The 24,331-nt window shown below is 46.9% G+C and overlaps 2 protein-coding genes across 2 annotated transcripts in view; both read left to right on the forward strand.

Moving 5' to 3' along the window:
• Positions 1–7,935, forward strand: part of LOC132238106 (aldehyde oxidase 4-like) — an 86,704-nt gene extending 78,769 nt beyond the window's left edge. Inside the window, exons 33-35 of the mRNA XM_059702694.1 lie at positions 1,304–1,489; positions 5,824–5,991; positions 7,499–7,935. Coding sequence (XP_059558677.1) covers positions 1,304–1,489; positions 5,824–5,991; positions 7,499–7,552 — 408 coding nt within the window. The 3' untranslated portion in view covers positions 7,553–7,935. The remainder of the gene's footprint in view (positions 1–1,303; positions 1,490–5,823; positions 5,992–7,498) is intronic.
• Positions 7,936–14,217: 6,282 nt separating this feature from the next.
• The window catches only part of LOC132238107 (aldehyde oxidase 2), a 62,200-nt gene continuing 52,086 nt past the window's right edge, over positions 14,218–24,331 (forward strand). The window contains exons 1-7 of the mRNA XM_059702695.1: positions 14,218–14,271; positions 16,928–16,994; positions 18,471–18,564; positions 19,547–19,655; positions 20,010–20,136; positions 20,364–20,425; positions 23,523–23,612. Of these exons, the coding sequence (XP_059558678.1) occupies positions 14,218–14,271; positions 16,928–16,994; positions 18,471–18,564; positions 19,547–19,655; positions 20,010–20,136; positions 20,364–20,425; positions 23,523–23,612 (603 nt within the window). The remainder of the gene's footprint in view (positions 14,272–16,927; positions 16,995–18,470; positions 18,565–19,546; positions 19,656–20,009; positions 20,137–20,363; positions 20,426–23,522; positions 23,613–24,331) is intronic.

Here is a 24,331-nt window from a genome sequence, read left to right on the forward strand (position 1 = left end):
GAGATTGGCCAATGGGCTTTCTGAGGGACAATTTCATTGGTCCCTCAGTGTTTCTCAAAGTGCGGTCCTCCCACTCGGCAACGAAAGCACCTACAGTGTTTATTGGAAATGTGGGTCCCTGTGCCCACCCAGGCCCACTTCTCCAACAAAAGTTTCCTGGTCGGGGACGTATAATCTACCCATTTAACCTGCACCTGAAACTCATCCTAAGTCTGCAAAGTTTGACAAACACAGCTGACCTCAGGCTCCACCTCTCCTTCACCTTCCTATCCGCTCCTACCAGCTTGTTCCTGCCTCTTTATTGCTTAAGCAAAGGCCAAAATGGAAATGTTATGATCAGAAAAACCCTACCTTTCCCCATTGGGAAAGGGAAGAAAAAGCCAAAAATGTGTTAGACTGGAACTCTTGGACTTTAATCTTTTCCTTTAGGGACAAGCATTTGGAAATATCCAAATTTAGCATTTACATTTGTTTACTTTATTCTGTAATTTTACAATTCAATAGAATGCAACATGTAACTCTCCTTCAATTTTTAACCTTGAGGCAGATAACCCCTTTCAAGGGGACTATGAACCTTTTTTTCTCAGAGCATAGTTTGTAGATAAGCAGAACTCAAATGGCTTTTAATAAAACATATTTAATTTAATAAAATATATTTCTTTCAACCCACCTTGCTTAAGTTTGATCTACACTCCATCATAATTTTTAAAAGGAAGCAAAAAACAAATCCAGATAGTATAATAAATACTGTGCCCCAGTTCCATTTGCTTAGTTCACATTCCTTTAACATTAGCTCTTTTTCATATAGTTCAACAAACATTTTTTGAGAATGTATGTACCGGGCACTATGCTAAGAACAGAACACAAGAAGGCCAGACCTCATAATGCTTATAAACCAGTGAGAGCTAGAGTGGAGGGAGAGAGAGAGAGAGAGAGAGAGAGAGAGAGAGAGAGAGAGAGAGAGAAATAGGAGTTTGCCAAGTGGACAGGCTGAGGTGGGGAGCAGTAAAGAGAGAAACTGCCCTTACAAAGAATTGGAGGATGGAACCAATCTGGTGGGCTTGGAGAATCCCCCAGAACTTGACAAGTGTTGAGTCCCTGGAATGTGAGGTACCTGGGAAAGAAGAGCTAAGGCTGGGGCCAGGCAGGTTGGCAAGCACCAGATGCTGAAAGACCCTTTGTAAGTTCACGGCAATGCTTTCAAGAATGACTTACTGTGGTCCAGAGCTCCATTTGCAATCACATTGGGATATATTTTCAACCAACGCCATGTACTTATAAACTGTGACATTTTTGCCTGTAGATTGAAGGAGCGTTTATCCAAGGCATGGGATTATATACCACAGAAGAACTGAAATACTCCCCGGAAGGTGTGCTTTATTCTCGGGGTCCTGATGACTACCAAATCCCCACCGTCACAGAAATACCAGAAGAGTTCTATGTTACTTTGGTGCGGTCCCGAAATCCCATAGCCATCTACTCATCCAAGGTAAGAACTCAACACCTCTATTTGTTTGCTAGCGCTGCCGTAACAAAATACCAGTTGGGGTGGCTTAAGCAACAGAGATATATTTACTCACGGTTCTAGAGGCTGGAAGTGTGAGATCAAGGCTTGATTTATTCGGAGACTTCTCTGGCTTGCAGATGGCCATTCTCATTGTGTCCTCACACGATCATCTTTCTATATGGCACATGTCGGATGTCTCTCTCTCTCTCTCTCTCTCTCTCTCTCGTCCTAATTTCTTTTTCTTATAAGCACATCCTAAAGACCTCGTTTTAACTAAATTACCTCTCTAAAGACCTTATCTCCAATTACAGTCACATACTGAGTACTAGCGGTTAAGGCCTTCAACATATAAATTGGAGGGGAGCACAGTTCAGCCCATAATAACCTGCTCCTTCTAGAAATAATGAGAGTCCCCTAAATTTGCTTTCTTCTTGGAATTGCAAGTCCCAAAGGGAGATGGGGGAGGGGAGAGCAAACACATGGCAGAGTGGTACTCACTGCCTTCAGAACCCCAAGAGGAGTCTTCACTCTTGAGAGAGATCATGAAATATATTTAAATAAAACAAGAAGTCAAACATCTTGGTTCATGAGGCTAGGTGCCACCGGGAGGTAAAGCTGAAGTTGTAGGTTAATTTCCCCAGCCCAGAGCCTTCTTCTCTGCACCCTTCCCACATGTCCTCCAGACTCCGTTCTTTCTTGTTCGCACCGCCTCTGCCCACCCTCTCCCCAGGTAAGAAAGGGCTTTCAAACAAGTTTCTCACTGAGGGCGATTTGCTCTGAGGTGTTAATAGCCACTGATGTAAGATGTGTTGACGCACACGCTCCATGGCCGTGGGGTCTAACTGGCCCATGTAAACTTGCAGCAAAGATTCTCAAACACATGTACAAAAGCACAACTTCTCCAACTTAAGTGCCATTCTGAGCCCACAACTGGCCAGACTCATGGCAACTTTAACCTCAGGTTTTCAGGAAACTACCTCTGTTTCTTAGGAGTAGGTCAGAGTTGGGAGGAAGGTGAGACTTTCGATATGAATAGCCCCTCTCTCCACTTCTGCACCAGACTGAGGCCAGGGCTATCTCTAAAGACTGTCCTGACACAACCCTGCCTCTTGGGGCCTAGCCCCCTCCCTGCCAGTTGTGCTCCAAATAGGGCACAGGACCTCTCTGCTCTCGCCCCCTCCTCCTCACCTCACAGGAAACCCCTTCTTCTGCCAGCTCCACCTTTGCCTCCACATTTGCCTCAGAGTAAAAGCCACAGCCTGGGGTAGTCTTTTTCTGCTTTGGGCCCTTTGTCCCATCTCTCTACTAAGGCCCTGGACACAGACCAAGGACGAGACTCCTTTAAAGAAAGAAGGAAAACCAGTACAAGAAGCACTGGAGGGTTATTCAAAATACAGTGTTCATTCACACTTCATTCAAGAGCATCCAGCACTCGCCAGGGAAGTGCGCACAAAGGCTTCAACGTCCACGCTTCAGAGGCAACACCTCACTGTCTTTCAAGCTCAGCTACAAAGATTGTGGTTCTTTTGCTGTGGATTTGAATTAAGCACACATGGCCTAGAGCAGCGATTTTCAGCCACGGCACACCGGGTGAAAATCGCGGGTCTTGGGGCCAAATTGAAGGACTCCGGAGGGCACCAGGTGCCGGGGTCCAACCCCAGCAGGTCCAGGGGTCCCCAAAGGTGTGGACGGAGTTGGCGAAGAAGGAAGGACACGGAGACAGCATTCAGTTGATCAGCAGCCTAGCCAGGATCTCTAGCCCGGATCTCCAGCCAAGTTCTGGTCTGGATCTCCAGAGAGGTTCTGCTTCGGATCTCCAGCGAGGTTCTGTAGCCATGTTCCCTCGCTAGGTTCTCCAGCCAGGTTCTGTCCAGGCTCTCCAGTCAGGTTCAGTGTCCAGGTTCCAGTCAGGTTCTCCTGCCAATCTCTGTAGTCAGGTTCAGTCCAGGATCCCTTGCCATGTTCTCCCGCTAGGCTCTGTCTCTAGGCTCCGAGGCCAGTCCCGGTCCAGGATCCTCTGGCATGCTCTCGCCAGCGAAGTTCTTCTGTCTCTAGGCTCCGTGTAGGTTCTGTCTTCTGAATTCTGTCTCCTGAGTTCTGTGTTCTAAGTTCTGAGTGTTTCTGTCTTGTTACAACTGTATTTATACCAGTTGATTCAATCCTATCAATCTCTATTACAAAGGTTAGGGCGTTTCTTATCTCCATTCCAGGGAGAAAAGATTATGTAGTTTAAGCATGATTGTTCGTAGTTAAAGGGATTAATTACCCGCCTGGCACTTAGTTGAGGGGTTTTATTCCCTCCCTAACTTCAGGGGAAAATCCCTACCTGGGGATTCAACCTTTCTCGAGAGGTGACCTTGGTTAAAACACAGCACCAAGAAGGTGAGCAAACATATTAAGAACTGTATGCCATATATGCCAGGTCCCTTGAAACAGCAAGGATGGACCGGCTCCCGGCAAATTCCCCCTTTTTTATTTTTTAAAAGCAGGCATTAAAAAGAAAAACCTCAAATGCTCTCTTATATCCATTTTAAGAGTAGGATTGGCACTTTCCGCTATTACCTGAGTCCTGATCTATCATCCCAGGGAGAGCTTGCCAATCCTGCACTTTCCCGGGGTGGAAAGGCTGCAGTGGGGTTAAGGATAAGGCTCCTTGGGCCTACCTTCTCCCATGCCTCTACATTTACCTTTCCGGCACCTTTCCTTCCTCAGAAAAGCATGGACGTATTTCTTGTATAAAATGTTCCATCTGACTGGGAGTAACCTTAACTCCTCTGCTAGCAAGCATATGTGTTGAAAGATCAAATACGGAGTCTTTTTTCTTTAGACTCAGTATGGCACATCTTCTTAATCTAAGGATCAATACAGAGTCTTCTTTCTTTGGACTCAGTATGGCACATCTTCTCAATCTAAGGATCAATACAGAGTCTTCTTTCTTTGGACTCAGTATGGCACATCTTCTCAATCTAAGTTCTGTACTATCCACCTTCTTACCCTACTTATCCTCTATAGGGGGGTCTGTAGCACCCTGGTGGAGTCCTATCCGTCCCGAGTGTGGGGGTTTTCAATGGGGGGGCTTACCTAAGGGAATCCTGTTCCAGGGGTTCCCAAAGGTGTGGATGGAGTCGGCGAAGACTATCCACCCTCTTCCTACGGTGGAGTCCTATCCGTCCCGAGTGTGGGGCGCTTACCTAGGGGTCCCTGTTCGGGCGCCAGATGCCGGGGTCCAACCCCAGCAGGTCCAGGGGTCCCCAAAGGTGTGGACGGAGTCGGCGAAGAAGGAAGGACACGGAGACAGCGTTCAGTTGATCAGCAGCCTAGCCAGGATCTCTAGCCCGGATCTCCAGCCAAGTTCTGGTCTGGATCTCCAGAGAGGTTCTGCTTCGGATCTCCAGCGAGGTTCTGTAGCCATGTTCCCTCGCTAGGTTCTCCAGCCAGGTTCTGTCCAGGCTCTCCAGTCAGGTTCAGTGTCCAGGTTCCAGTCAGGTTCTCCTGCCAATCTCTGTAGTCAGGTTCAGTCCAGGATCCCTTGCCACGTTCTCCCGCTAGGCTCTGTCTCTAGGCTCCGAGGCCAGTCCCGGTCCAGGATCCTCTGGCATGCTCTCGCCAGCGAAGTTCTTCTGTCTCTAGGCTCCGTGTAGGTTCTGTCTTCTGAATTCTGTCTCCTGAGTTCTGTGTTCTAAGTTCTGAGTGTTTCTGTCTTGTTACAACTGTATTTATACCAGTTGATTCAATCCTATCAATCTCTATTACAAAGGTTAGGGCGTTTCTTATCTCCATTCCAGGGAGAAAAGATTATGTAGTTTAAGCATGATTGTTCGTAGTTAAAGGGATTAATTACCCGCCTGGCACTTAGTTGAGGGGTTTTATTCCCTCCCTAACTTCAGGGGAAAATCCCTACCTGGGGATTCAACCTTTCTCGAGAGGTGACCTTGGTTAAAACACAGCACCAAGAAGGTGAGCAAACATATTAAGAACTGTATGCCATATATGCCAGGTCCCTTGAAACAGCAAGGATGGACCGGCTCCCGGCAACCAGGGGCTTTGGTCTTCTTGCCCTGGGCAGGGGAACAGGTGTTTTTAGCTGCCCTGCTATCCTGATGTCCTGGAGCATTTTCATTAACTACAACCCCCCCCCCACACCAATGGGCGTGGGGGGATGGGTTCTGGCAGTTCAGAGGCACCCCACTCTGAGGGTTAGGAAGCCAGAGGAGGTGAGTGTGCGCAAGAGTGTGCGAGTGCATGTGCGTGTCAACACAGACTAGCAGTCCTGAAGGAGCCATGCCTTTCTGACGGCCTCCTGCCCTCCTTCTCAGGGATTGGGTGAGGCTGCAATGTTCATGGGAAACTCCGTGCTTTTCGCCATACATGATGCAGTGGCTGCTGCCCGAAGAGAGAGGGGGTTGACCAACAACTTCACCCTAAACAGCCCAGTGACGCCTGAGGAGATTCGGATGGCTTGTGCGGATCAGTTCACCGACATGGTAAGGGTGGTGAGGAGGGGCCCCTGCTGGGACCCCTCTTCCACGGCTTTCAGGTTCTCGGGATGAACGTGGTCTCTGTGACAGAATTCTAGGGCAGGTTCGACTTTTCCAATGGAAATTCTCTTCTTTCCTCCACTTGCTACTTCCTATATGCTCCAAAGCAGCTGCCTGCAAAGTGAGTGAACCTCCCAAAACGATGTTTCACTGTTTCCAGCCCCAAAGAAAAGCACAGTCAACTGAGTCAGTGCTGATAGCAAGTGGTATATATTTCTGTTTGTTTCCAGGAGGCTTTATATTTCTTCCTTGTATTCAAAAAAGGGGGGAGGGAGGAGACATCTGTAATAGTTTCAACAATAATTTTTTTAAAAATAGCAAATGGGCATAGTAGGTTATTTCTTTAAACATTTGGTCAAAATGCAGTTGATGTGGTATTTGAATTACCTCAATAACCAAATTAGATTCAATAGATATCTGATCTGGTCAATTATTCGGAAAGTATCTTTCAAGCAAACTAATAAAAAGAATTTAAATGAAAATATCAAGTCACTGGGCACATGTTAAAAGAACACAGTTTCATTTTTCAGCTGCTGAAAATACATCTAGAACTATCAGCGACTGTTTCTATATTCAAGTGCTCACTGCAGCCCTACATGAGTCTGGTATAAAATTAGACTGCGGTTTAGGCCTTTGACATTACAGGGCTTCTGCGTTTAAGATGCATTTTATCCCCAAACATTATGAGAATGAGGAGATTTATGACTCAAGGTTGGAAAGAAATGTGAAAATTATAAAATTTTGGTAAGAATTGTTCTCTTTTAAAAAAATAAACAATATTTCTTTTGAATTACAACATTTTTCATATAACAGCATTTTTAAAAACAGAACAGAGATTTATTTTTCTGAAACAAAAGGAAGTTCTGGATCTCAGGGCAGTCCGGTGATGCCATCAGGGCCCAGGCTGCTTCCATGGTCCTGCTTCCCTACCCCCTCCAGGTCCTGAGAGGGTGGTTTCGGTCTCCTGGTTATGGATGCTGGCTGCTCCCCAGGAGTCGTGACTGCTCCAGGCCTGATAGGGGGACAGAGACAAAGGCTTGGTGGACACACCAGCAGAATTCTGACCTCTTTTTTATTTTTAAAAAGTTTTTTGTTTTGTTTTTTACTTTTCAATTACAGTCGATATTCACCATTATATTAGTTTCAGGTGTACTGTTTAGTGGTGAGACATTTAAATAACTTATGAAGTGATCCCCCCATACCTCTCCTACCCAACTGATGCCATACATCACTTATTATAATATTATGGACTATACTCCCTATGTTGTACTTTACATCCCCATGACTATTTTGTAACTGTCCATTTATACTTCTGAATCCCTTCACCTTTTTCACCCAGCCCCCAGGCCTCCTTTCACCTGACAGTCATCAGTTTGTTCTCCGTTTCTGTTCTGTTTGTTCAGTATAACAACATTGTATTAATAACCATCTACCTTTATTTTATCTTTTTCAGATCCCCAGAGATGACCCTTCGACATTTACACCTTGGTCCATCCGTGTGTCTTAATCTTATCTTTTCTTTATAAAATGAAAGAGTTGACCATTGCCCTTAAAATTCTCAAACCAGAGCAATATATATGGTATTTCCCAAATGTCAATGATAATTTTAGCTTTTTTATTTTTTAATCCTCACCCGAGGATATGTTTTGTTGATTTTTAGAAAGAGGGGGAAGGGAGAGAGAGAGAGAGAAATACTGATGTGAGAAAGAAATATTGAACAGTTTCCTCCCATACATGCCCCAACTGGGAATTGAACCCACAACCTTTTTGATGTATGGGACAACGCTTCAGCCAGCTTAGCCACCCAGCCAGGGCAATTTTAGCTTTTTTTAATTACTCTCTGTAGTTTTGGTCACTGCATGGTCATGTTTTAGGATGCAAATTTTCACTAAAAGGTATAATAAAGAATCACAATTCTTCTTTTCATTTGCATTATCCTGAAGATATGCAGCATCATGGGGGTTCCATCTTAGTCCATGTCTTGTCCTAACAGAATACCATAGACTGGGTGATTTATAAAAAAAACAAATGTTTGTTTCTCACGGTTCTAAAGACCAGGAAGTCCAAGACCAAGGTGCCAGCAGACTTGGTGTCTGGTGAGCTCCTGCTTCCTGGTTCGCAGACTGCTATCTTCTCACTGTGTCCTAATTGGGAAGAAGGGACACGGGTGCTAATCCCATAGATGAGGGCTTTGTCCTCATTACCTAGTCGCCTCCCAAAGGCCCCACCTCCTGATACCATCACCTTGGGGGTTAGGAGGTAACATATGAATTTGGGGAGGACACAAACATTCAGTCCGCAGCATTCCATGCCTACCCACCCCACCCCACAAATTCATGTTCTCGTATGCAGGCAAATTGCTCTCCAACTGTGAACCTGTAATATCAAACATGTTGCGTGCTTCCTAAATGTATGGTGGGACAGGCATGAGCTACACAGTCCCATTCCCAAGGAAAAAATAGGAGTTTAATTCCCAAGGAGAAATAGGAGAGATGAAAGGGATAGGAAGCCCCATGGATGTTCCACTTCTGAAGACTTGAAAATACTCCCCTTTGGCCAAATGGTCTACCCTCCAGGCCTGGTCCTCATACTCTCCCAGACTCAGAGCAGGAAGGAGTTAGGTGACTCATGTGGCACTCCTGAGTGTGCACACCAATGTCAAACTTTCTCCATCCCCAGTCACACCCCTGCTGGGGTCCAACCCCAGCAGGTCCAGGGGTCCCCAAAGGTGTGGACGGAGTTGGTGAAGAAGGAATTACACAGAGACAGCGTTCAGTTGATCAGCAGCCTAGCCAGGATCTCTAGCCAGGATCTCCAGCCTAGTTCTGTTCAGGATCTCCAGCCAAGTTCTGGTTCGGTTCTCTCACTAGGTTCTCCAGCCAGGTTCGGTCGCCAGATTCTGTAGCCAGGTTCTTCAGCCAGGTTCTGTCTAGGTTCTCCAGCCAAGTTCTGTAGCCAGGTTCTGTCCAGGATCTTTTGCCATGTTCTCTCGCTAGGTTCTAGTCTAGGTTCTGTGTGGGTTCTGTCTTCTAAGTTCTGTCTCTAGGATCTTCATCTAAGTTCTGTGTCCTGTTGTCTTGTTACATCTGTATTTATACCAGTTGATTCCAATCCTATCAATCTCTATTCCAAAGGTTAGGGCATTTCTTATCTCCATTCCAGGGAGTAAAGATTATGTAGCTTAAGCATGATTGTTCATAGTTAAAGTGATTAATTACCCGCCTGGCACTTAGTTAAGAGGTTTTATTCCCTCCCTAACTTCAGGGGAAAATCCCTACCTGGGGAAACAACCTTTCTTGGAGAGGTGACCTTGGTTAAAACACATAGTGCCAAGAAGGTGAGCAAACATATTAAGAACAGTATGCCATATATGCCAGGTCCCTTGAAACAGCAAGGATGGACCAGCTCCAGGTCCAGGGGTCCCCAAAGGTGTGGACGGAGTCGGCGATGCAGGAATGACACGGAGACAGCGTTCAGTTGATCAGCAGCCTAGCCAAGATCTCTAGCCAGGTTCTGTGTCCATGTTCTCTTGCTAGGTTCTCCAGCCAGGTTCTTCAGGTTCTCCAGCCAGGTTCTGTAGCCATGTTCCCTCGCTAGGTTCTCCAGCCAGGTTCGGTCGCCAGGTTCTGTAGCCAGGTTCTGTCTCTAGGTTCTTCAGCCAGATTCTCTCACTAGGTTCTGTGTCTAGGCTCTGTCTCCAGTTTCTGTCCAGGATCTTTTGCCATGTTCTCTCCAGCAAAGTTCTTCTGTCTCTAGGTTCTGTGTAGGTTCTCTCTAGGTTCTGTGTCCTCTTGTCTTGTTACATCTGTATTTATACCAGTTAATTCCAATCCTATCAATCTCTATTCCAAAGGTTAGGGCGTTTCTTATCTCCATTCCAGGGAGTAAAGATTATGTAGCTTAAGCATGATTGTTTGTAGTTAAAGTGATGAATTACCCGCCTGGCACTTAGTTAAGAGGTTTTATTCCCTCCCTAACTTCAGGGGAAAATCCCTACCTGGGAAAACAACCTTTCTCAGAGAGGTGACCTTGGTTAAAACACATAGTGCCAAGAAGGTGAGCAAACATATTAAGAACAGTATGCCATATATGCCAGGTCCCTTGAAACAGCAAGGATGGACCGGCTCCCGGCACACCCCGAAGGACCAACCTCTTCTCCAGATTCCAGGCACTGGAGAGGACCCCCACACACACAGCCTGAGGCCTCACTGGTCCCCAGCTTCCCATAAGCCCAGCTGCCACCTGGCTCAGCAGAGACTGAACGGTTGGAGCTGGGAGGGGAGGGAAGAGGCCTCATAGTCGATAAGGTTGAGAATGGAGGGTCTGGACCATGAGCATTTAATGACCGATCAAGGGTCCTAAAAAGTGTCCCCCTCCTGGTCACCTGTGCTCCATCTTCGGCTTTTGAAGAGCTCACAGCAGAGGGCAACACACCAGGGACACGGGAGTGTGGCCAGTACTTTTCCATTGGCATCAGCAAGCAGGATGTGTTACTGTGTTTTTTTCCAGAAATAGGTTTGTTTTGGTTGGGGGGGGGAGGGGGAGTGTCCTTTTCAATATTAATTCCGTCATTGGGTAAAAGGGTTCTTTGATGTAACCAATTCATGAGATCTTTCTTACAACAAATATACAAACGCCTGAGTCAGGAGGTGGGCGTTTCTCTCACCCACCAGAACAATCCATTTAAAGCTGAAGAAATTCGGTCTTGCCTTTTCATGAAAGAAAAAATAACCAGTGGTTGTTTTTCTTCATTGTCTGACATAAGCTCGGAGGGGAACCCTCTGCAGAGACAGCAGCCTGTCTTCACGCTGCCGTCAGCCCTTGGGTCACTCTGCACGGAGTGATTTTTAGACCGAGGTCCCAGAGCCCTGGGGTTTCTGAAGGAGAGAAAGCCACAGGACTTCAGCCTCACCCCCAGCTGGCTCAACTAGCCTTGCTGTTGAATTTGTTCACACCGCATAAGGTTTCATGCAAACAAGTTCCCCTGGTTGAAACAAGTTTGAAAACAGTCTTGATAAATCAGTCAAGGTCAGTTTTCAGTCTCCCAGAAAGTAGCAGATCTGATTCCCTTAATACAAAGCGATTTCATACTTGATAGCTCTAATCCCATAATCCGATTCTACATTACCTGCTTGCATTTTCTGTTGGCGCTGGAGGACTCCTTCCTATAAATACTGGGACACACCATGAACTGTGGTTTTGTTGGCAGCATCCCTACTCCTGTAAGTAGGAAGCGTGTGCTCTCTATGGTCACTGCTTCCCTCTTTTAAGGGGCAGAGTGAGATGGTGAAGGGATTGTGGACCCTTAAAAACAATGCCTGGGTCACTTCTCCCCAAGTGCAAGCAGCCATAGGAAGGGTCTTTGCCTCCACTCCCTCCTTCCCCAGCCTGCCCCGCCTCCATTCCCAATTCTCACAGAATCAACTCCTACTCACCTTTCAGGCCTAGCAGTCCCTTCCTCAAGCCTTCCCTGATCCCTTTCTCCAAAACAAAGCTCCTCTCCCTGGTCTATGCTCTCACAATGGTAAATATTATATCTCAGGTTAATTTTCTCTCTCTTATTAACCATCAACTCCTTGGAGGAAGAACTCTTGTTGATCTTGTTTTTCACTGTGCCTCTACCACTTAGCATACTGCATGGCGCAAGCTGGATGCTCCGTGTCCACTGGGTAAATGAATGAGTGAATGAACGATGCCTTCTTCATTTAAAGTATTTTTAGATAATCAGCCAAGCATTTATTCACTCCTGCAAAGAGCAAGCTGTCATTCATGCCAGCTATTGTGGGGGATACAAGTAGCTCTTCTAACCTCCAGAAGCATATTACTCGATTGGGGAAATGAGACACAAACATTGAAAAGATAACCAACTATTAGTGGCAGATAAGAGACTGGTTTCCTGGTTCCTGGTTTATTAAATGAAAAGTAAAGAAGTGATTGTTTGGATCTGCAAGTGTTTTTTGAATTGAAAAAAGGGTAGAAGGGAGGTTTGCTGCTGCTTCTTGGTGGTAGGTTAAAAGGGAGGGAGGAGGGAAGGAGGGCGATCACAGCAGGACAGGAACAGGGCTGTTATCTTTGGAGACACAGAGAGCCTCTCAGACACTCAACCAATACTTATTGGGCATTTGCTCTGTGGTCGGCACCATTCTAGGCCCAGGGATACAGTGACGTCCCTGCCCTTGTGGCGCTTACATTCTAGCAGAGAAGGCGAACAAGGTGAACAAAACTCCAGGTCAGGTAGTGATGAGAGCTCTGGAGAAAATGAAGTGGGTGGTGGAAGAGTGCAGGACGGAGGTGAGACTCCAGACTGGAAGATCAAGGAAGGGCTCAGACCCAAATAACAAGAAGGCACCAGCCATGCCAAAGTCTGAGAAAACAGAAATTAAGGCAGGAAATATAACTTGCACCAAGGCCTTGGGACAGGAAAGAAATGAGCACATTCAGGAAGCAGGCAAAGAGCCAGTGTGGCCGAGATTATGAACAAAAGAGACAGCGGTTGAAGATGTGCTCAGAGAAGGGAGTGGGGCCAGTCCTGAGGGGCCACCATGAGAGCTTAAGGGGTTTTGTTAGGTGTGTTGGGAGGCCAGTGGAAGGTTTCAAGTAGAAGAATGGTTGAGGCAGAAGAATGATGAGAAGGGTAGTTGGGCTAGAGCAGAACATTGTTTTTGAAGAGCAAAAGAGCCTGAGGCCAGCAATAGGGACAGATCTTGGAGCGCTTTGCACACTGGGCCTAGGAATTTGGTCCTCATGTTCTTGGCCTCAGAGAGGTACTGAGCTATTTGTAGCAGAAGTAGCATGATCAAAAAATCTGACCTGCGGCCCTACCTTGTTCACATTGTCACCTCCAACTTCTCTCATAACCCTGTTGTGGATTTATTCAGCAACTGTATAACATATATGAAACACCCACACACGCACACACAAACACGTGCACATGTGCGTAAACACTCATCTCCACAGGTGCACAAAGATGGGCAGGCCTTGGACCTAGACATTGAATGATAAAGAAAGTTGGCAGCTTCCAAGTGCATTTGGTTAGGGATGTTTCTGGACTAGCTCTGAGGTGGGAAGGATTCTGAAACCACATCTCGACCAAGTGGGAAGGAGGATCTTCCTTAGTTAGCCAGGTCAAGAGGATGCCTGGTATTTGTTGTCTCTGGCCTGAGGCACTGTCACAGTGAGTTCGCCTTAAGACAAAGGGTTGACTCTAACCATGGCATGCCAGGGCTCCACACACTCATGAAGGAAGTGGGCTGGGGGACAGAGAGGTCTTGCCTCCTCTCCTGAAACTAGACCACTTGAGCAGCTACCTGCATCACCCACAAGTGAGGCCAAGTCCTGGGCATTGCTTTAGTTGAAAGAATGAGAATTGCTTGATTTTTAGCCCCAGACATCTAACTGGAGATACTCAGAAAGATCAAAATGATATTGTTCTTTTGATCAAGAAAGGAATCTGCCTATACGCTCACAGGTATTTAAATCCAGGACACCTTGGTTATAGTTCCCACTTTGCCACTTACGTTCTGCATGGTCCAGAGCTACTGGTCTTACCTATCTGAGCCTCTGTTTACTTATCTGTAAAGTGGTTGCCTTGACTACATCACTATTTTCCAGTGGACCAATCCTGTGGGTGGGGAGGAAGTAGGAAGGGTAAAGAGGGGCTGGGTGAATGCAGCACCCCACACTCCACTTTAGGGCACAGACGGGAATTGTCCATATGACTTCCTACAAGGAGACATTTCTGCAATTAGAATGAGATCAGCATTGGAAAAAGTGGGAGATCCACTTCTCTCTCTTTGAGAAGAAGGAACCCAACCAGGGCTGAGGCAGTGTACAAAGTGGGTTTGAGCTTAAATGGTTGTGTATGGTTTTCACACTGAGGCCCTCCAACCTCAGAGTAAGCAAGAAGGGATGTGGGCCATGCACAGAGCAAGCTTTAAAGCCAGGATTGGTGGGAGGCAGAGTGAGGCACAAGGTAAGAGGCGGGACCACACAGGTGCTCTAGACTTAAAAGGCCACGAGGCCAAGGAGTCTGCTCTCTGGACTCCAACTGCCAACTTCCACGCAAGGAAGGATTTCAGTGCTTGGACCTGAATCCTTTGTGCTCAGTCCCGTGGCTGGTGCCAAAGAGCATACCCACCTAGAATTGTAAGGTGAAACCTGTTTACAGGTGTGATGCTTGGCCTGCCGCAATCCGATGAGTTGGTTTTCTTTGTGAACGGGAGGAAGGTAAGTGTTGGGGGTTACGACCAGTGCTTGAGACCACAGGAAACTACTAGCTGCAGGGGAGCCTTTGTGGCCCATTTGGGTTGAGACTCCTCCAGAAAGGGAGAAGAAGCCAGGGACTGGAACCCATACTAATTTGGCCTGTTCCCAATTTAGCCATGGCTCTGCCTTCAGGATGTGGGCGATAGTAAAGCACTGGGGTTAATTGCATGTGCCTCGGTATCAGTCTTGGGTCCAATCCAGCGCTGCTATTTACTGTATAAACTTATGCAAGTTACTTCTCCTCCCTGGGCCTCGGAGTACCCTTCTCAGAACCCACTTCCTGTGGCGGTTGTCAGATTAAAAGAGAGGTGCTTCTTTCACTGATTAGGAATCCCCTCAAACTTGTAAATCGCCGAGCACTGAGCCTGATATACTGGAAGCACTTTATCTAGTAGGCTATGTTGATCCTCAAACTCAGGAGGAGAAACAGAGCTTCCTTTATTTTTGTCTTTATCAATTTATTTTTTCTGTTGAGTCTCCATTATACAGACCTGGGTAAAATGTAATTACAGTCCATATTGGGTCCCTTCTTTCCCTGGGCTGTGGCTAAGTTCCAGGAGGAACCTATATGACAAGGAGAGAGGGTCTCCATTTGTCAGTCTCCCTGGCATCCCTCCCTCCAGTCCTCATCATCCATCCACACAGTCAACCCTCAGTGCCCTCTGCCAGGCCCCCTCCTCTCCTGAGCCCCTCTCTGATCCTTAATGGGACCATTAAGCCACCTCCCAAGGCAGGTGGCTTCTCTTGGGTCTCACCACCTGTCCTTTAGGACCCCTCAGCTCCCTAGTCCCATAAACCTAATTGGGATTTGGCCATGTTCACCCACTGCCCACACCAGGGCTTGGATCAAGAAAGGAGATAGAATATAGAACTTCTACGTTCTCATCATTTCCCTTCTAACTCTCCATCCTGTGTCCAATCGCCCCAGCCAGCAACCACCAGACATTCTTCCAAAACTATCTCTTATGAGCTGAGTCTTTACTCGCTTGTTCCACTGCCCTAGACTTCAGAGGCTCCTTCCTCTGTTTTCTGTTCCACATCCTCTGTGAGTCATAAGCCCCAAACGAAGTGGCTGCAATGAGAACAGGGAGGAAGTTGAGAGTTGGAGAAAATACAGATGTGTGTGGTGGGGATTGGAGTCGGCTACATAATGAAAACATAATCCATCCACATTCTCAGGAGATATTTTTGAAGGACCTGGGATGGGAGGAAGTGCAGAGGAAGGCTTCTTCTTTTGTTGACCAGGAGCCCCCTCGAGCTCCAGAAAGCAGGTGAATTTTGTTATATATATTTCAGAGAGGGGGGGAGAGAGAGAAACATCAATGATGAGAGAGAATCATTGATCGGCCACCTCCTGCATGCTCCCCACTGGAGATCGGGCCCGCAACCCAGGCATGTGCCCTTGGCCCTTCAGTCCTCAGGTCACCGCTCTGTCCACTGAGCCAAACCAGCTAGGGCAAGAAAGCAGGTGAATTTTAATATCTCCACTTGGAAGCATCTTCCTGTACTATTTTTATTCCTGGAGATCTACACTAGGTCATGTTTTTCTTCCAGGGAGAATGGAAGATCCTAACATGATTAGGTGAATCTGTCTTTCCTCTGATGCAAGAGAATGGCTGGTGGTGTTTGCAGGACAAAGGAAATATCCTCAAATAAGCAAATGAGAGAGAAGCACCAAGCAAGGTTCCTCCATGGCTTTTAGGGATGAACCCCCCACTTTTTAAGGTAAGGGAGGGAGAGATGCTAGGGTCCCACCAAAGCCACCCGGGGTCCTGAGCTGGGGCCACAAGACTCCACCATCACCACTCATCACACTGGCATGCACTAGGGCCTCTCCTGGTGACAGCAGCCCTCTCTGCCTCCCCTTCCTGCCACCAACTCTTAAGATCCCTGATGTTACTACATGGACTCCCCACTAGAAGTGTCTCAGAGGTACCGGGATAGAAACTCTTCCTACCCAGCTTTCTTCCCTCCTGGATCCTTCATTAAACACACACACACATACACACACATGCATGCATAGATAAACATACATTCACGCACATACACAGCATCCAAGTCTCTCCCAGGTTAAAATATTTCAAGAGTAGAAAAGACTTGGTTGGAAAATTCCACAAAAACAGATAGTGGGTCAAACAGAGAGAACACCGCCCCAGGGCCCCTTGCACAGCAGCGGTTCCAGCTCTCATCACCTCACAGAGCATAGTCGCCACACTTGCTCGGTGAGTCTCCTGCTCTGTAAATATACGTGAAGGTCGTTTGCCGTCGGATCACTAAAAAGCAGGGGCAGATGAAACCAGGCCTAGTATTTTACCCCAATCCCTGAATCCAGCTAGCCACGACAGACGTTCACTATCTGTGGTCGGCAAACTGCGGCTCGCAAGCCACATGCGGCTCTTTGGCCCCTTGAGTGTGGCTCTTCCTAAGCCTTAGGAGTACCCTAGTTAAGTTAATAACAATGTACCTACCTATATAGTTTAAGTTTAAAAAATGTGGCTCTCAAAAGAAATTTCAATCGTTGTACTGTTGATATTTGGCTCTGTTGACTAATGAGTTTGCCGACCACTAGGTCATTGATTCAGTCCCCATAATAATCTCTTTTCTGGTTTCACCGCAGGTGATAGAGAGAAATGCAGACCCAGAAGTCACTCTGCTGACCTTCCTACGAAAGAACTGGACCCTTTTGACTAAAGTCTTGGCCGTGTCTGTGTTTGCCTTAAAAGTCAGGCCTGCTGTGATTATGAAAACTAATCAAACTCTCCTTCCCCAAACAGTCAGCCCCTTGGCCCTTGCTCTCTCTTTGCTTTGGCGATGGTTTTAAGGATATTAAGTTAACTGGGCTATTTACAGAGGATGAAGTTTCCCCAGAATTTCTCATGTCTTGATCTCACAGCAGTGAAATAGAAGCTAAGCTCTTTACTTCAGCACTAATTACTCCCTTAAGGGCCTTCCGGTCCTGGGAGGGCAGTTATGTAATAGAGGCTTGTGTTTCAGGCACCCTGCCCTGGAAAGAAACCAAGTTTTCCAGATTCAGGAAGAATATGTGTCATAGAAAAAGATCTACATCTGTTTCCTTACAGCCGATTTTCCCTCACCATTTCATGTTCTGAAATTTAGGCCATCATCATGGCAAACATATTTTAACAGATAAGTCTGATGGGTCACTCAGGGAAGCCAAAAAAAAAAAGGACAGAAATTGCAAATTAAGGGAATCAGCCCCTAAACTAGTGTTGGTTAAAAGCTCACATGGATTTAATTAGTTGTCAATGTTTGAAAATTAGGAAATCCCATGGTTTTAAAAAACAGGATTTTTAGCTTCTCATGAAAAATGGGAAGCTAGTCATTCCTGTGTGGCTACAGTCTGGCTTAGAGGTGAGTGGGGACTGTCCCAGGCCCCTATGGAAAGTGGGACATGAGCTCTCCAGGTACACCCGACCCACTCCACTGGTTCACACAATCTCCCTTAAAAGCATTTAAGGTTATGACTGTTTAAATGAATAAGCCCTATGGCTTTAAAAAAAAATAAAAGTCAGTGACTCTAAACTCTTCTTAGCCAGTAGTTAAGTATATCCAATCCCCTAAATTTTGTGGAAATGGGCCACAATTAGGGAGAAGGCTGACGAAAGAGAGGGAGCAGAGGCTGAGTCTAGACCTGGACTTGAACCTGGACCAAGCAGGAGCAGGACACTCGAGGTAGTTTATGAAAATAAGGGCAGGGGTCTTCTCCAAAGGCTCAGTCACTGGCATTCAAATGCAATACAAACTACTGGGCAAAACTAGCGATACACTGAACTGCTAACAATAAGTTCTCTCCCAATGACGTGATTAGAACCCAGAAGAGTACTTCTAATGAAACAGACTTTTTCAAAGGGCTTTTACTTTTATATCCACTCTCCTCCAAGCTGCTTATGGTGAGCAGGTGAAGATAACGTGGGTATCACTTTCCCTCTTTGCAAATGAGAAAGCAGGCAGGGAGAGGTTAATAGAATGTGTCCCACAGCTGACACGGTACGGAGAGGTCCTTACTGAGACCTGGAGGCGAGTGACTTCTCAGACGTGCATCCCTGTCTTTCCTTGCTAGCAACACCCTAGGGAGGCAGCTATCATGGCGGCCACAGGTCCACCTGGGCATCTTTTCCTTGACCACCTCCCTCCAGTAGGTCTCACAGGAACCAAGTACGCCTGCGGCAGAGGGAGCTGCGGCGCCTGTACCGTGATGGTGTCTAAGTGTGACCCTGTGTCCAAGAAGATAAGGTATCCTGCCCAGAAACCCAGAGCTAGGGGAGGGTTTTGTTTCTTTGCCAGGCTTCTAGTCTCATCTCGCAGCTAAGGAAGATCTCCACGGACCTCCCAGCCTCGTGATTTCACTGTCTCCGGATCTCAGGCCCTTCCAAAAATCTGATAACAGCTGTGAACTGTCTTCTCGGAAAATGCATTCATTAATTACATTTTGCACACACTTTCAGGGAGATCATGGATTTCCCACAGCCCATGTGTGCATCCCAAGTTAAGAAACCCCAATTTAGGTCAACCACTCATCTTACAGATGAGGAAACTAAGGCTCAACAATATGTAGTGACTTGTTTAAGGTCATGCAACTAGTAAGTCATAGGACTTGAACCCACCCATTTTGGCTGACACTAATGCCATTCCTACTGTTGGGCTGGACCAATCCTGCAGAGCAGGGACCTGGGCCATAATTCCATCCTTAAATTAAGGACTAGATACCAGAACTTTGGCCGTTCCCAAATCTACTGGCCCAAGAAATGCCTTCAGAACAAAACCATCCAACATTGTTGAGCGACCTTATACAGGGAAGTTAAAATTAACAAGCAAAATAAATTCATGAATATGGGTAAAAGGCACAGGTGCACCTCTTGCCTGTTGTGGGGTCAATGTCCTAAGGAATAACCTATTGAGGTCCAATACTACCCCTGGTGACACAAGTCCATTCCCATTGAGGCCAGACCCAGGTAGTCTGTTCTGGGCTCGGAAAGTTTTCTGAAGTTCAGAATGCCCATCTTTCCCTGGAGGATCCCCACTTCTTGAAGATAGCACCGAGTCAGCAGAGGGGACTCTAATTCTTCCACCTGTCCCCCGTCCGGTCCCCCATCTCCCAGGCTGAATGATAGGTCTCTGGTTGGGGGGTGGGGGAGGGGTTCCTGCTGCCCTTATTGGTCCTAGGGTTCCCCAGGAGGCAGGACCATGTTATTCCCCTTGTATTTCTCATTCAAAGACACTTCTCCATCACCGCATGCCTGGTGCCCATCTGCTCTCTCTACGGAGCTGCTGTCACCACTGTGGAAGGTGTGGGAAGCATCAAAACCAAGCTTCACCCTGTGCAGGTAAGAGCATATGTTAACATTCTCACTTTCTGATCTTTTTAATGCTGAATTGACTGTGCTGCCTGGGAAAATTCTTCTCACTCTGGCAAGGAAGGCTGCATGCTGCTAATTCCCAATGAGGAAGATCTGGGTATTTGAGCTTGAGAAATGATTGTAGGGATAGCAAATGGCTTCTGAGTTGCTTCTTCCTGGAGCAGAGGAGGAGAGGGGATACTGGCCACCTCTGATGGAGGGGAGGAGTGCACTGCTTAGGGAATGAGCTCTTCCCCTCAAGGGAGATGCAGGATGTGGAGCCTGGTGAGAGGTGGTGGCATCAGGAAGGCAGGTCCTGTGACCATGTATGTGTCATTGCAGGAGAGGATCGCCAAGAGCCACGGCACCCAGTGTGGATTCTGTACCCCTGGGATGGTGATGTCCATGTACACACTGCTCAGGAACCACCCGCAGCCCTCAGAGGAGCAGCTCATGGAAGCCCTGGGAGGTAGGTTTGACATGGAGAATACTCACCACCCCCAAAGCCAGGTGGGAAGTATGCCTCCAGCTGCTCCACCCTGTCCACTATGTCACCCCAGCCCCACTTGAGGACCCCCTTGGTTGTTTCTAAAGTAGCTGCAGTTCACCCCGGAGAGAAGAATGGGTCTATTTTAGCTTTCCAAAGAAACCAGTAAAAATAAAGCCTACTGATACTCATGCCCCTTATTTTATCAGGCAATCTGTGCCGCTGCACTGGGTACCGGCCAATTCTCGAGAGTGGAAAGACCTTCTGCATGGTGAGTAGATGACCATGAGGACACCTTACAGAGTAAGAATGTCAGTGACCTCTGGTCAAGGCTGGGAATTTAGGAATTGGCTTTTTAAAACCATCTAAACAGACTATAAGGGAGAAAAGTGAGTTAGCTCCAGCTGACTCAAGGGAGTTTTAGCTATTTGTTGAGGACAAGGTAAACCTTACTCCTCCTTTGATGTCCCATGTCACACCACAGAGGGAAGCCAGGTGATCTAAGCAGGCATCTCCCATGATATTAAGCAAAGCATTAGAGCAGGACAGGTCGAGGGCTGCAGCGAGCCCAGAGACAACAAGCAAGGGCATGGAGTTGGCTTTAGGGAGGCCAGCTTTAGTCCAAGAATCCAGACCAGCTGAGAGTGTGAGCAAATAAAGAAGCCAAATATGCAGAGCAGAATCCAAAATTCACCCCAGGTACAAAAGCACAGCGAGATTCCTCAACAAAATGAGGCTACCTCCCTGGGCTGCTATGACGTTCAGGTGAGAGATCATGGCCAAGCGTATAGCAAAGTCTTGTTTGGCACTTAAAAGAGCTCAACAAATACTTACTACTACTGTTACTGCTGCCACTGTGAATAGAGATTGATGGGGAGACCAGCCAGGCACATCCGATAGCCCTCTCCTCAGGGCAGGATTGATGTGGGCAGTACCACCCTTCGACCCAAGCAAGGAGGACCCCACACTTTGAAGGGCCCCTCACTGGTCCTCCTTCAGCCCTGGGTCCAAGGTGACTTGTTCACCTGAAACCTTCACCTCTTTTCTAGACCAGGATCCAGGTTTGGTCTTGACCCCATTCCCAGGCCTGACACAGCCTCTTCCCAAGTCCATCTTCCTAGAGCAGATCAGAGCAGCCAGTGTGTGCACCCAGGCTGAAGGATGGCCAATGACTGGTGTTTTTTGAGAGAATAGACCGAGCGTGGACAGTCAGGCTGGGTGCTCACACGGTATTTGAGGCCCCTCGCTGCAGAACCAAGCCAGGCTGGGCAGAGAAGGGTGCGGGGGCCTCTGTTTGTTCTCTTGCTGCTGCAGCTCCACAAACAGTAGTTGTGGGCCTGGCAGTATGTCCCAGTCCCCAGAGCCAGGCCAGTTCCCCTTGCACACCTGTCCTAGACTTTTGCCACATGGAGAGCCAAAGATGACAAGCTAAGAAAATCAATAGCTTGTAAACTCATCAAAACTGCCAGTGAAAATGGAAAAGCATTTGTGAAACACAAATACTGTAAAGCAGGTTAAAGGAAACCTCTCTCCCTATGGGAGTAAAGGCAAAAGTGTAGTCAGAGACGCACCTTGCAGCCAGCAGGCCCCAGAAACTTTAAGGGGTGAAAGGGCCCTAGCCAACTTGGCTCAGCAGATGAAGCATCAGCCTGCGGACTGAGGGGTCTCAGGTTCGATTCCGGCCAAGGGCACATGCCTGGGTTGCAGGCTCGATCCCCAGTAGGGGGCGAGCAGGAGGAAGCCGATCAATGGTTCTCTCTCATCATTGATGTTTCCATCTCTCTCTCCTTCTCCCTTCCTCTCTGAAATCAATAAATAAATATATTAAAAAGTTTTTTTTAAAAAAGGGGGTGAAAGGAACAGAGCCCTAGTGGGGCTACTTGAGGTTCCTAGCTAATAGGCCAGGAAGACTGGCTTCTTCTGTCATCATTGACCCATGGCCCCTCCAGGGAGCTGTCGGAGGACTGAGTAAATGAGGGAGCATTGTGAACGGAATCAGGAAGCTGGCAGCCTGAGACAGTTGAGCAGAAACAGAGAACTGGGGTATCTGGAAGTATTTCCTTAAATACTTAGGGAAAATTATTTAAGGAAGAGGATACAAGAGGTGAGTTAGGGGAAAATGGGAAATAAAGAGCCGGCAAATGGAAACCTGCTTTAAAATCCATTGACTGTCCATTCATTCCCAATGAGCCCCATGCAGATCCCAAATGTCTGGTTACCAAAGCGGTTTTCTTTACCCATCTTTCTTCATGTTTTTCTTTTCTTTTTTCAAGGTCCTTATATAAATGATAGCATTCAATGTTGTTGAGTCTTATATATGCTAGAGAATGGATAGTTATTGCCCTGAAAGACATCTTACCAATTAATTCTAGCACTAGGATTTCATCTAAGAAAAAATTCAGAGATGTACACAAAATTGTACAAGCAATAGACAGAAATGTTTATTATAATGTTATTTATAATTAGAAAATGTAGGCAAAACCTAAGTATATGTCAATAGCAAATTTTACAAGTATAAATCCAGAAGATTGATTATTATGCAATCAGCAAAATTATATTTTAATGACATGGAAAATTACTCTAGGTAAGTAAACAAATAGGTAAGTAAATAAACAAAACAATAGGCAAAAAAATTAACAAAAAGACAAAATGAAAAGTATGTTGTATTAAAATATAGTACCATTATATATTATGTAAAAATATTGCCAGTGAAATAGGGTAATAATAGTTTATTTCTTTTATGCTTCTCTATAGTCTATATTATTGTTTTATACTATAACTAGAGGCCCGGTGCACAGATTCATGCACCAGTGGGGTCCCTCAGCCTGGCCTACGGGGATGGGACCAAAACCAGCTCTCTCACGTCCCCTGAGGGGTCCCGGATTGTGAGAGGGCAGTTCTCGGGTGATGCACCCCAGAATGGGGCTCCCTCCTCTCTGGTTCCGGGTGCATTACCTGAGAACCGCAGCTGCCAAGTCACTGCAGCTCAACAGCTCTTTCATTGAGCGTCTGCCCCCTGATGGTCAGTGCATGCCATAGCTACTGGTTGAAGTGTCTGTCCCCTGGTGGTCATTGTGTGTCATAGCTACTGGTCGGATGGTCAGACGGTTGGACGGTCGCTTAGGCTTTTATGTATAAGATTAGATACTTGGTATATCTTACATATAAGTTTTAGATATTCCATATGTATCATTTTACTTTAAAAATAAAGTAGAAAGGAGAAAGATCTTCTGATGATGCCTTTTCCAATAGAAATTACCAAAAGTGACGAACAATGTTGTCTCGTTTAAATTGCCAAACCTCTCAAGGCACACGCCCATTTACCTATAAAAGAAAGTTTCTCATCTCAAGGCATTTCACCTTCGTAGGAGTCGAATGGCTGTCAGCAGAAGGGAGCGGGAGGATGCTGCTTGGCTCAGGGAGAAGAGGATTCTTCCTCACTCTGCAGGAGCAGCGACGTGAGTCCCTGTGTTTGATTTGTTTTCTCCCTGAGAGCGCTGCTCCACGCCGGCCCCGTGTTGACACTGTGCTCATTAGTTCTGATGCTCATTCTCTGCTTTGTTCCAAATGTCCCAAGTGCCTGCACAGATAAAGCACTTGTCATTTGGGAGGCAGGTTAGGGGGTGATTCAAAGTCTGTGATCTGACTATCCTCTTGGCTCTCGGGGAGCCTGAAACTAAACAAAAGCCCGCTCAGGCCAGAGAAGACAGACCCGCCCCAGCAATGACCTCAATAATGAGTCCCACTGGGGGGAGGTGGGTCTCTGTGCCTGGTTTTTGGCTGGCAGTGGTCCTCTATTGCTGTGTCCCCTTTTTTGTATGGAGGGCACTGCAGCCTCTGGGAAGGGGAAGGAGCCCATCCGGAGTCGTGGTGAGGTCATCGCCTCAGGGCTGGAAGGCCAGCTTGAGACATCCCAGTCCCTGATTTTGCTCTCTCAGAGATACTGATTTCCAAAAAGACTCAACTTCTTAAATGAATTATTTAGAGAAGCCGGAATACAGGCTAGAGTTGGCTCCTGTAGATGAGGGAATCCAAGAGAACAGAGTCAGCCTCAGAGGAAACTGAGTCCCGCGGACCTACCTTATTCCCATTCTTGGCCTCCCACTGTCCCTGCATTTTGGTCTGAAGAAGACGTGCAATAAACAGAAGGGTGTTGCAAAGGAAAATGGCTGCACCC

Source organism: Myotis daubentonii, chromosome 7 (genome assembly GCF_963259705.1).
Source record: "Myotis daubentonii chromosome 7, mMyoDau2.1, whole genome shotgun sequence".
NCBI classification, from domain to species: Eukaryota; Metazoa; Chordata; class Mammalia; order Chiroptera; family Vespertilionidae; genus Myotis; species Myotis daubentonii.